At 35.4% G+C, this 13,458-nt stretch overlaps 1 protein-coding gene across 2 annotated transcripts in view; it reads right to left on the bottom strand.

Moving 5' to 3' along the window:
- LOC145995285 (lipase maturation factor 2-like) overlaps positions 1–13,458 on the bottom strand; it is a 43,782-nt gene that overhangs the window by 17,423 nt on the left and 12,901 nt on the right. For both annotated transcript variants that reach the window (XM_083131875.1, XM_083131876.1), the window contains 2 exons: positions 2,206–2,384; positions 1,328–1,445 (listed from right to left, as the gene is read on the bottom strand). In XM_083131875.1, the coding sequence (XP_082988001.1) occupies positions 1,328–1,445; positions 2,206–2,384 (297 nt within the window). The remainder of the gene's footprint in view (positions 1–1,327; positions 1,446–2,205; positions 2,385–13,458) is intronic.

Genomic DNA, 13,458 nt, shown 5'->3' with positions numbered 1-13,458 from the left:
AGAAATATGGCGAAAAATGCCCTACTTTAGCCACATATCTTTCATTATTTTTGTATTACCTGTGTCAAACTGTCTTAACCAAAAATATTGATTTGAAATCCTAATATTTTATTCTTTATTTCATTCAATATTCATAGAGTTTCTATAGTAATACTAAATTATGCTTATAAAGGTAGCAGCAATTAAAATATAAATAAAAAGCAAACTCTACATACAATATCAATAACTGAAATCTCTAATTTTCGTCATTGTTATTAGTTTTTAACATTTATTTGAAATTCATATTAATGCATTGTGTTCACAATTCCACACATGGGCATCATAAAATGCGGACAGTGGAGATACATCCACCAAAATACGTTCTTTCCCTCCCAAAAATTCAAACACAACAATGCTTATGTGTCTCGGTACGTTCGAGAATAAATTTTTCAAATGGAAACTCCTTACAATTAAGTTGAGGTAAAAATATATATTTTCAATGATAAAATAAGTGTTAAAAACTAAAATAAAAAATATAATTACAGCCAACTAGTGCATTTATGTTTGGAGGGGAAGCGATTCAAGCCCCAAAGCTCATTGACAAAACTGTGGATTACTGTAATCCCTCAAGGTGAATAAATAAATCAAATCAAATCCTTTAAATATTCCACCAGTATCATACATATAACTTGTCACTTCAGTGGCAGAGTACTTTGAGTGCTGGAGTCATGATCTTACAATTGATGGCCCCAGGTTCAAGTCCTTGCATGGGCATAGGTGTTCCTTTATGAGTGTCCCATTTATCAATTTTATGTAATCGTTATTGATCTTTAGAATTACGGTTGGACCAGTCCTCAAACTGTAAATTCTTAGCTGGCAGGATGCTTGACAGAGTTTTTGGATAGGGGGGGATGCTTATGTGGGTCAACATGGAGGGCAGAACATGCGGGAATGCTTGTGCTAATTTCCCTAGCTAGAAGGATGCTTTAGGAACAGTTTCTTAACTGGGGGGATAGCATCCTCCCACATTATCTCCTACTTCGAACACTGGATTGGATGAAAGATGCAGAAACGGGATGTAAAGTAAGTAAAATACAATTATAGAGCGTGGACAAACATTGTCAAGAAATCTCCTATCTGGAGAATGAGGAAAACATAACAAATATATTGATTTATTCTGTATGTCTTATATGCAATTTAAAAACGCTTTAATGAAAACACTCTCAAATAACACTCACTGAAGCATGTATGATAACCTGTATCTCTGTTCCATTTTGTAACATGAACTCTCTAACTGGGTATCAGCCTATTGAGTTCATTAATGTAAATAAATAAATAAATAATTTACCTTTGCTGTTCTGCTTGTAAAAAAACTCATCATCAAGAAGTGAGAGACACAGCATAATTGTCAGCAAACCCATAAAGTTGCAATTGCCAGTCAACATTTCAAAACACTGAAGAAATATCTAAGAAAAAAAATGTAAAATATGATTAGATAAACAAAAGCACTTCTTATGTACTAATCGAAGACTTAAAAATGCATTTGTAAAACCAGCAGTGCTGAAGCAATATATTCAAGGTGAGAATTGGAGGCATGCTGGTCAGGGCCGGATTAAGGTGGGTGCTATTGATGCTGCAGCATTAGGTCCATTCCTGAAATAGGCCTAGAGAATTTTCCGAAAGCTGAACAGTTTTTCTTTGCTATATTAACCTGAAAATAAATCTTAGAATGAAATTTGGAGCCCCAATTTCGGATGCCTAGACACAGCGTTACTTATTATACAGTTACTATTATTCTTTGCATTGTGACTTAACTATAACGTCATTGTGTTTATTGTTCACCGAGGATGCTTAATCCGGCCCTGATGCTGGGAAATTATTTGCAAGAAGAGACAACTTCTGTCAAAAGATAATTATTTTTGTTATTGTTGTTGTTTATATGCTTATATAAGCATGTCTCTTCACAGAAATTCAGCAATGGTCATGTAATTCTCCCCCTTGCCTTTAAAACAACATTTTTAATATTCACACTGATTATATATTTGAACATCAGTTAACACAACTAAATGTAGATAATGTAAATATAAAGTCATTACATTAATAAAATAAAGTCTGCAAAAACCGATAACCAAATGCCTGCCATTCACAAAAAACATACACTGAGGTATTCATACACACACAAACACACACACATATATATTATCTATGAAACAATATAATGATTACCTGAAGGTAGAAGCTACAAACTCTCACACGGCGATGAGGAAAGAAGAAGAGAAACGGGATGCCAATCTCTATTACATAAGTAGCAACCATGCAATACTTCAGTACCCACAATGGAAGTTGATACATGTACCATGCTAAGGGTGTAGGAAGGCACTGAGCTTGTAGGTGCACTTTGAAGCCTGAAAAGAAGAGCAAAACAATAATTCAGAGCGGTGTTCCATTAGTGAACTTTATTTCATGTATGCACTTAAGAATATGTACATAGAAAAGAGTTTCATAAAAGTAGGAACAAATTTCGACAGAATAATATATATATATTTTTTGCCAAGTATAACTTAGGATGAAATTATCCTGTAATTTTTGGAGAAATTTCCAGGCACTGGTGATTTAAGTTTAGTTTAGTTTAGTTTATTTGCGTCCGAGGACTACCGGTGTGTACAAATTACAGTACATGGTAATATAGGACATGTCAATACTTACATTACAATACAGGTACATTAATAGATTTTACAAATACAAAATATATAGCCAAAAATTGTAAAAAATTGGGTCTTACTCTGCTATTATATCAAAATCACAAAAAAATATAACATGAGAAGATATACTAATTACCCACTTTCATTTGACATTTAATTTTACAAGAATAATATGTGATTATACTACATTATGTACATTTGTCTTATGTAAAAGTCGCTTCCATGTATTCAGCTATAGAATAAAAAACATGCTTCAGAAGTATTGATTTTATCTTGTGCTTGAATATCATCAATTTTGGTTCTTTCCTCACATCTTGTGGTAGTTTATTGTAGAGATCTATGGAAGAGTTTAAGGGACCTTTCTTACATAAGTTAAGGCGGCAGTGTTTTATGTGAAGTTTGTCTTTATTTCTTGTGTTTAGGCCATGTATTTCCTCATTTGTGGCAAAGTTGGAAATATTTTGCTTAACATAAATTAAGCATTCATAAATATATATGCAGGGGAGAGTTAACACATTAAGTTTACGGAAAAGAGTTCTACATGAATAAGTTTTCTTTACTCCAGCTATGATTCTTATAGCTCTTTTTTGAAGTATAAAAAGGACATTGGAGTGGCCCTTGTTATCCCAAACCATAATCCCGTATCTTAGTAAAGCATCAAAGTTTGCCATATAAAGGCACTTTACAGTTTGGGTGCTTGAGATGTCTAACATTTCTCGAAGGGTATAGCACACACTACTTAATTTTGATTGTAGCGTGTTTATGTGTTCTGTGTAGCTAAGGTAAGGTGTTCATCCAGAATGATACCCAGAAATTTTGAATTTTTTTTTAGGCTCTAGTTGTGTATTCCCAGATATTAGATTGAGGATTATTTGGTTTCTGGTTTGGATCGTAGAAAATGTAATGTAATTTGTTTTTTTGCTGTTGAGGAGTAGATTATTATTTAAAAACCAGTCATCTAATTTGTTTAATACGTTATTAGCCTTAGATTGTAGAGCATCTTTGGAAGTGTCTGTTACTATAATATTTGTATCATCAGCATATAATATTGCATTTGCCTCAGGTATAACATTTGGTAAATCATTTATGTACATAAGAAACAAAAGAGGGCCAAGAATACTTCCCTGAGGCACCCCACATGTTACACTTTTCATGGTGGAGTGTTGATGTGTTACGTATCCTTTTGCTGTGGTGTGAGCGATTTCTACAATTTGCTTTCTATTGGTAAGATAAGATTGAAACCACTTTTGTAGTAGTCCACGAATACCAAGTTTTTGAAGTTTCCACAGCAATATCTCGTGATTTACAGAATCAAAAGCTTTTGATAGGTCACAGAAGACTCCTACCGTGTGATTACAATTATTCAGAGATTGTGTGACACATTCTACTAAGTCTGCTAACGCTGTTTTCGTGCTTCGTTTGGACCTACAACCATGCTGCAACAAGCTTAAGATCAGTGACGTGCGGTGACGTCGACACTTGGGGTAGCAGTCAGTGCGCGTGCTCAAGGGGAGTGGGGTTGGTGTGGGTCACACCCCTCCCCCCTTTAGGGCCCAGTATTCCTAAAAAAAAGAATGTCAATAACAGGAAGAGATTACAAAATGATGAATGAGTACTAAAAAAGTACATGTAAACCCCACCCACATTCAAAAATAAAAAACGCTTTGATTTGACTACTAAGCCAGAGATCCTGGGTTAGAATCTCAGCTTGGCTATGGGGATACTTTGTGTGTGTCCCTTCATCAATTTTATCATATCATCTTCGCGATTAGCCAAAAGTGGCGGAAAAAGGAAGTAAAATAAACCAAATCGAGCAATCAATCAATGATTTGATTTGATTTCTGTTACTTAGCGTCGCTTTTTGTCACATTTGGTTAATTGCGAAGATGATATGATAAAATTAATGAAGGTACAAACACAAAGAACACCCATGCCCAGGACGGGGTTCGAACCCGGAACTCCTGGTGTCGTAGCGCGCTGTGATAACCACTCCCGGACAGATGGTTGATTTGGTGTTTTAAGTCCACTTTATGCACAGAAACAAAACACACTTTTTTGTAGTTTCTTCAATAATATTCATTTGGCTTTTTGAGTTTTGAGATACATTTTTCATTCCAAATTATTTCATTATTCACTGCAGAGTACAATACATAGGACAAGAATGCGCACTCATTATGGTTCTAATCCTGACCTGGATTGTTCATATGCGGTCCCTTTCATCAATTTCATCATATCATCACTCATCCTCACTTTCGCCATAACCAAATGTGGCAGAAAAGCGAAGTAAAATAAACCAATCCAAGAACAATATGAACGCGCGTTCTCTTGCCCAAATAAATACATCCGTATTTATGACTGTTAGAGGCCAAGAGTAGTATATTTAAATAAACCCTACTAAAACGAGAGTGAGAGAGAGCCCGAGCATATATTTGTAATTTAATCATTATATATTCCATACTTGTAAGAAAAGAAAGAAAGCATAACATTATTGTCTGCACATAACACGTTCCCATTTCATAAATAATAAAATTACATCGCATATTATACATACATATTGTACAACGTGTAAAATGTTGTGTAAATACAGAGAACTGCAGAGTTACCCTGAGTTCTTTAGAGGATTTACAAAAAAAATCTATGAGAAACCAATCCCCTATCTGTCTTATAGGAGATAGACTGGGGGACCTGAAAGCACGGGCTTTCAACCATTGCAGCGGGGCGAGGGAACAAGAGAGGTAGAGGTAGAAATCTTCCTTTTCTTTCAGGCCGCCGCTTCTACCTGGAAACTGGTCTGGCGGAAGAAGAGCGAGCTAGGGTATCCAGCCAGCTATGCCCGCGGAGAACACCGATGGACGAGAAGAGCGTGAAAAAAAAAGGTGTTGCATATGAACTGTGGTGGCTTTAACAAGACAATAAATATTGTGATTTGAATATAATTAGAGATGTGAGATTGATTGATCTATCTCTGCTAGACTAGCTACTCCTCAGTGCACGTCACTGCTTAAGATTGAGTGTTTACTACAGAAATTTTCTACTCTCATCATTATTGCATGTTCAATAATTTTTGAGAAGACTGAGAGTTGCGAAATGGGCCTGTAATTTGATAAATCCTTTGGGTCATTTTTCTTCAGTAATGGTTTAACAACAGCTATCTTTAGTCTGTCTGGGAAAATACCCTGTTCAATGGAATTGTTTATTATATGTAGTAATGGTTGACATAGGGAACTATAACATTTCTTAATTAGGAAGTCTGGTATTTCATCAATGCGGGAAGATCGTTTGTTTTTTATACGCCTGAAGGTTATCTTTAATTCCTGTTCAGTAATGGGGGAAATAAACAAGGATTTGTCATTCACTGTTATGTGTGTAGAACATTCTTCTGGAGCAGCCACAAACCCATTCCTTCTATTTGGAACTGCATTTACAAAATACTCATTGAAAGCATTTGCAATATTAGGGGGATGTTGGACTTCTTTTCCATTAATGCATATCACCATATTATTATCTAAAGATTGGTGTTTTGTTGATGCATTTCTTATAATTTCCCACATTGTTTTACATTTATTGTTTGAATTATTGATTTTACGGTCATTATGATTAATTTTTGATTGGTGGAGTACATTTTTATATATTTGCTTATACCTCTTGTAATATTTCAGAAAATATGGATTGGGATTCACCTTACTTTCAGAATGGAGCATTTTTAGTTTTCTACTTGAGATTCTGATCCCGTTTGTGACCCATGGTTTACACTCGGTGGATATGTTTACTTGTTTAGGTGGAAAACATTCATTGTGTAACAAGATAATTTTGTTCAGAAAGAGATTAAATTTTTCGTTTGTGGAAGGTAAGTTATAAATATCTTCCCAATTTTCGCTGTTTAGTTTTCCAATAAACATGAGTATAGAACCTTCATCATATTTACGTTTCTGCATTTTTAGTGGCTTTCTATGATATTCAGTAGCTTCTCTTTTACATGTGAGACATAAAAATTGTGCTTCATGGTCTGAGAAGTGGACTGATATGTTTTCACATTGAAACTCTTTTGAGTGTACACTTATTAACATGTGGTCTATGAGGGAGAGTGTCTCTTTCGTTATGTGCGTGGCTGTAGTTACAATTTGCTTTAGGCCAAAAGTGTTTGTTGTGACTTCAAAGTGCAGTTTCCGTCCTGTATTTTTTAGAAAATCAAAGTTTAGGTCCCCGCATACCAAAATTTCACATGTATAACTTTTTAATTCATCTAACAATACAGACAGATTTTTTATGAATATTGTATAGTCTGCATCAGGTGTTCTGTAGCAACATACTATTATTAAATTATATTGTGCAAGACGTACAACACTAACTTCAAAATGTTTTTCTATAGGTCTCACAGTTTTGGGGACAATTTGTTTGGCAATTATATCATTTTTTGTAAATATGCCTGTTCCCCCTCGTTTTATTAGAGACCTTGATGAGAAACTAGCTAGGTGGAAATTTGGAATTTGAAAGTAAGTAATTTCATCTTTGGACAGCCAGTGCTCAGTAACACACAGTACATGTGCATCTAAACATTCATCGGTTAGGAGCATTTCTAAATCTAACACTTTGCCTGTAATACCTTGAATGTTTAGATGCACAATATTGCATTGTATAACTCTCTTTTTCATTTGAGAGAAACCATTGGGTGTAAGACCTTGTTCCTTAGGTTTAACATTTACAATATTTGTTGCATTTTTACATTTTACAATAAAAAATCATCTTTAAATTTGCCCGGAACACTCCTTAGTCTATCGGATGTTCGTGCAGATGGTTCTTTTTGTTTTACATTAACTCTTTTATCATTTTCCACTTCCTTCTCTTTTTCATCTTTTCTCACTTCACTGTAATCTTCATTTTCTTCACTACCATTTTTATCACTTACCATTTGACTGCATTTTTCACCATTCATCACAAGACAGACTTTTCCGCTATTTACCACATCACTATATTTCTTTCCATTTACCACTTCACTTCCCTGATTATTTATGGGGTGCCATTTCAGTTCAATAGGATTGCACTTTCTTCTTTGGTTTATAATGTATTCAGTTATCACCGTACCTATTGCTTTTGACACCTTTTCTTTTCCAGATCGATTCAGATGCATGCCGTGATTTGTGAAATTGTTTCTCTCTAGCCTGCTTACATCAACAATATCGACATTACTAAAATTTTTGCACAGGTGTCTGATATTCTTGTTTGTCTCTTTTATGGCCACATTAACACAAGATTCCGGTATGAGATCGTATCTCGTTGGTATATTAACTATGATCACTTTAGAGTTTCTTATTTCAGGTAGTTTCTTTTCCAATGTATATATCACATTGTGACCCTCATTGCATGCTACATTGTTTGAACCTGCCATTAGCACTACACAGCTGCTGATTTCTTTGTTTTGAGGTTTTAGGCTACTTACAATCTGCCCAATTTTTGCACCTGGCTTGACAAAACCTAACACTGAAACATCGCCTAGCTGACTCTTCACATTTTCTGCCATTCCTCTGCCATGACTATCAGCATAGATGATCACTTCTGGTTGACTAACACTCGATTTTTTTATTTTCGAGATGTTTGTGGTTGTGTTTTTTGACTTCACATTTCTTCTGTACGTTCTTGAATTAGTTTCTGGGTGTATTTCTTCAGTCTGGAAATCTTGTAGTGTAGAAAATCTGTTTTTACTCTCGAAATTTATGCTATCGATGTGATGTTTTTTCTTTGTTGATTTCCTAACCACTTGAGTCCATGAGGATGTAGAATTTGTTATTTCCTTTGCCTTTTCAATAGTTTCTAGTCTGTTTTTCAGGGCTTCATTTTCATTTTTTAACTCCTTTATATCACTTTGCAGTAGATTCACTACCTGTAAAAGATTCGCAAGTTCCTCATTTTCAACACTCTTTTCTCCGTTTTCACATTGCGGACAGAACCATTCACTGTTTTGGTCGATTTCTTCATCGGCATTCAAGTTGCCGCACTTAAAGTGTAACCATTCGTCACACATGTCGCAAAGAATTCCATTTTTTACAGATCTTTTACACTTTGCACATTTATCATCATATTTTGTCTTCAATTTGAGAGGAGCTGATAAAAGTATGTCTTCACTCGTTGGCGCCATCTTAGGCTATTGCCTAAGAAATCACTCTTATTTCAGTAATTTTCTTGCGGTTAATCTCATCACTCCCTGAATGATATTTCAGACTCATTTTCAGCTCTTTGTAGTTAGGTCTTGCTTTCATGGTTGAGCTGATATCAGTTGTCTCAATATAAAGAAAAATATCACTTTGAATTTAATTTCTGGTATTGGCAAATACTTTTCTAGAATGCAAGTGTCTTGTTGTCTATACCAAATGCCAGTCAATGCTAGAGAAGCTACTGGGAATTATGAATGTGCAAATTACCATTAATTCTATGCTAATAACTTGTACCAAAAATTAACTTCTTAATTAAACAAAACTATTGTATTTTATATTATATTATGCCTATAATTTTATAGATGTATTCTAAATATACATGTACAATGTGACAATTCCAAACTTTTGTAAAGTTGAATGGATGCTAATAAATAAATAAATAAATAAGTCAATATCTATTTTAATCCTCCAATTAATCTCACATGTAGATCTATCAACATTTTTGAGCAAACCAGCAGCTGATGCAGAATGTATTGTTTCAATGGAATACTTATACTACTTCATGTCAAATATTTCTCTTCTTGCACCAAAAATTCAGTCTCCCATATATATGTGTGCACGCGCATGTATATACTACGCATATACTACTTCAAAGGTAGTAACTATAGGTATGATGTGAAGGCATCGGGAATATTCCATTTTAGAACAGCACACGAATTTCCTGTTTTTTAATTTAAAGATTGGCATAAATAATTTTTATTTCTTTGTTTTTCTTAGTATTTATGGTCATTTTAAAAACAGATTTTAACCAGATAACTATTCTGAAAAATATAAAGCTCTGGACCTTTTTCATGGGCTCATTTTGAATTTAACGAAACGGAATATCAGGAGTTCGAAATGTGAAAATTGCGAACAAAGATACAGCTATTGATTTTTAATGCAGGGTGAGATTAAAGGGGGTGAAGAGGATCCCCCCTCTCATCTATCTTCAGCTATCCCAACCAGGAATAATCGTCTCTCACCAACTGGATATAGAAACCATATTATTGAATATATCATACTTATAGAGTCCACATCAGTTCAGTTCATTTTAATTTTAAAGTCCCATAGCTAAGCATAAAAATATCTTTAAACAATTTATGGCAGATGTGTACCACATCCAATGCCTTTTAGAAGCCATGTATTCGGTATTTCCTCAGACATCTATAAGGTGTTGTATTTTTTAAAAAATATATTGAGTTGAGATGGTTCCCGATCAACTCGTAAGATGTCTAAGTTTGGAATGTTTGTAAAACATTTGACAAAGCATTTATTTGTAACATAATTATTTGTACCTAACGACGTTCTTCAAGCACTGATTCATTACATATACAAAATCGAAATCCTTCAGATATTAGAGCAAGCAAGGAAAGCCAAACGCTCGAAAGTTGTTTTATTTCTCTTTTTAATCTTCGGTGGATAATATGAAGAGCTGGCCAAGGCTTCTTTTCATATTTAGTAGTATTAAATGCATATACATGCATGTTTTAAGGTGACTTGTTAATTCCTCGTTTCCGTGAAAAGGTGAACTTTAATGTAAGCAAAAGCATGTGCGCGTCACAGCTAAAGATTTTCGCATCTACAATGAAAATCCAAAACACATTCCCACCTCGCCGGCCTCCGTGGCGGAGTGATTAGCATAGCCTTCTACGACGCCAGAGGTCCCCGGTTCGAATCCCGGCCTGGGCATGGGTGTTATTTGTGAGTGTCCCTTCATCATACCATCACTCACCCTCATCTTCGCGATTAACCAGAAGTGGCTGAAATTTGAAGTTAAATAAACCAAATCACTCAATCAAACATTCCCAACTTGCTCAAAGACCTTGTGAATTCAATCAAAAATCTACCAATATCTACCAACCGAATGTGAAATGTCATAAACCTAACCTTAACTGATTAGAAAAATAATTTAGAAGTTTTAAACATACTTTTACATAATTTTTCATGTTGAAAAATTTGCAAGAAATTGAATGAAGTCTAGTCTAGATAACACAGTGGGCTTGACAAGCCAACTGGCAAACCATAGGACCTGTTGCAGTGAGTCTCATTTATCCCATGCATTCATTTGACTAGTGTAATTTTCTTTCAGTTTGACTTTAGGGTTCAACTTCAAATGCCATTGTGTATGTGTTGTATTCTATATCAAAATTAGATTTTAAGCGATTAATGTCCAATTCTAAGTACTATATCTAATACTTAGGTAAAAGTAAGTTATCATCCTCTGGTAAAATCACAAATTGCACCCTGTTCTAATGTCTAGAAAAGGGGAACCTTTCATTTGACCTAGGAATGACATCGAGATGACATGAGTCGAGAATTGTCACAGCCTTATCTCGTCTCCTATGTGGTGAGTTTGAGTTTGTTTGAGTTGCTGTATTAAGTCCACTTTATGCACAGTTAGGCTAATTGGGATCCGAACCACTGTGCCACGTGCCTCCTCAGGGTATCGAACCTGGGACCCCTTGATTACAAGGCGACGACGCTACCACTGCATCATTGGGGAGGTCCTCTGGTGTGCTGAGGTCCTTCTCGTTATTGTTTGCGCTTTTCTTTTGTTTCGGTGTCCAATCAGAAGTTGTTAAAACTTATTCTATGTACCTTATATCCACTTCATGGGCTAATCGGGACTGAATATGCAGTTTAAAGTGGAATCCAAAGTTCTGTGCATGTTGGACCCTTCAATTAATCTACAAGGCGAGTTATCTCGTCCTGACCAGTGAAATGTTTCCTATAAGCAACACGTACATTGTCTCACCACTCAAAGTTTCACAACGTATAACAGTTGGGCTGAAAAGTTCGTAGGCTGACTCATAGATGGCGTTACTAGAATTAAATCCATGTGATTTTTACTTAGTACTAACCTTCAAAAGATACGTGTATAAATTTCACAGCTGCCGGATCGTGAGATATAGCATTGTGAGTGAAGCAGCTTTTGTTATTGTGAAAAAATGGATAAAAAAGAATTTCGTGTGTTAATAAAGCATTGATTTTTGGCGAAAAAAAATACTGTTGAAGCCAAGGCTTGGCTTGATAAACATTATTCGGATTCTGCACCAGGAAAATCAACCGTTGAGAAGTGGTTTGCTAAATTTAAACGAGGCGAAATGAGCATCGAAGACGATGCACACAGTGGACGTCCCAAAGAGGCTGTTACCGACGAAAACATAAAAAAAGTCCACAAAATAATTTTAAATGATCGTAAAGTGAAGTTGATCGAGATAGCTGAGATTATTACATAGCGTTGTTGGAGCGTTTAAAGGATGAAATCACGAAAAAACGGCCCCATTTGAAGAAGAAAAAAGTGCTGTTTCATCAAGACAATGCACCGTGTCACAAATAAATGAAAAGGATGGCAAAATTATATGAATTAGACTACGAATTGCTTCCCCATCCACCATATTCTCCAGATCTGGCCCTCAGTGACTTTTTCCTGTTTGCAGACTTTAAAAGAATGCACGTTGGAAAGAAATTTAGCACTGATGAAGAGGTAATCGCCGAAACTGAGGCCTATTTTGAGGCTAAAGAGAAATCGTACTATAAAAATGGCATCGAAAAATTGTATGACCGCTATAATCGTTGTATCGCCCTCAAAGGCAACTATATTGAATAATAAAATCGAATTTTGTCAAAAAAATATTTTTTACTATGTTAGCCTACGAACTTTTCAGCCCAACTGTTATGTCATTAAAGCAAAACTTTTCTTAATAAAATCTCTTAATATATAGGTTTAAGTATAGTTTTCTCTCTTACAAAGTTATGAAGTACAGGAGTACATTGTACCCCCCAATGTCTCGTCTCATTTGTGTAAGTATTTCGTTTCGGAAAATTCCATTTGAAAAATTTAAAAGAAGAGGTCAGTCATATACTCTTCTAATGAAGATTTATACAGGGTGTCATTTTAATGGCGCCCACGGACCACAGATTCGTGTAGATGACATCAAAACAAACAACTTTTCTCAGTAACATTTTTCACGTTGGTGCTTCAATTCGACGCTACAGCCGTTCAAAAAATACCGTTTTGCCGCCTGGATGCTGGCAACCCAACACAACATTTGATCGTATCTGTGACGTCATTTCCTGCGGCGAAACAGCTCACGCTAGGGTTGCAAGGAACACACAAGTTTTGTGAAAAATGACAAACTACCAACCACATTATTAGCTGTAAAACGAAGCGAGAAACGCGTCCAGTAAACCGAACATCATCGCCTACCAGCCAGAAGATCAGCAGTCATCTCAGGGGAAGGGGGAAGTGAACCAACGATATGAGAAATGGTATAAACGTATTCAAAATGAAGAGTCAATATCGGATTTTGACTCAGCCTACATGTCAAATATCAACAACAATAACTTTTATTGTACTTACAACTTACATGTGGCTGTTTACGCCCAACTACATGTCAAATATTTGCAAATCTCGTTGCAAGGTTGATAGCTACAGGTTTGTGTCCAGATGCCTTGTGGTACTTTGTGGTGATAACGGAAGTATCTGAGGTTCACGTTGTTAAATTACGGCTAAAACACGTACAATCACAGTAACAATCTAATGATGAATCAGTAGCGAATATACTGCCCTGTTCAGAGTTGCAAAC

The sequence above is a fragment of the Lepisma saccharinum genome, chromosome 11 (assembly GCF_977018435.1).
Source record: "Lepisma saccharinum chromosome 11, izLepSacc3.1, whole genome shotgun sequence".
Taxonomy (NCBI): Eukaryota; Metazoa; Arthropoda; class Insecta; order Zygentoma; family Lepismatidae; genus Lepisma; species Lepisma saccharinum.
Note: the sequence above shows the minus strand (reverse complement) of the source record. Positions and strands in the feature narration are given on the sequence as shown.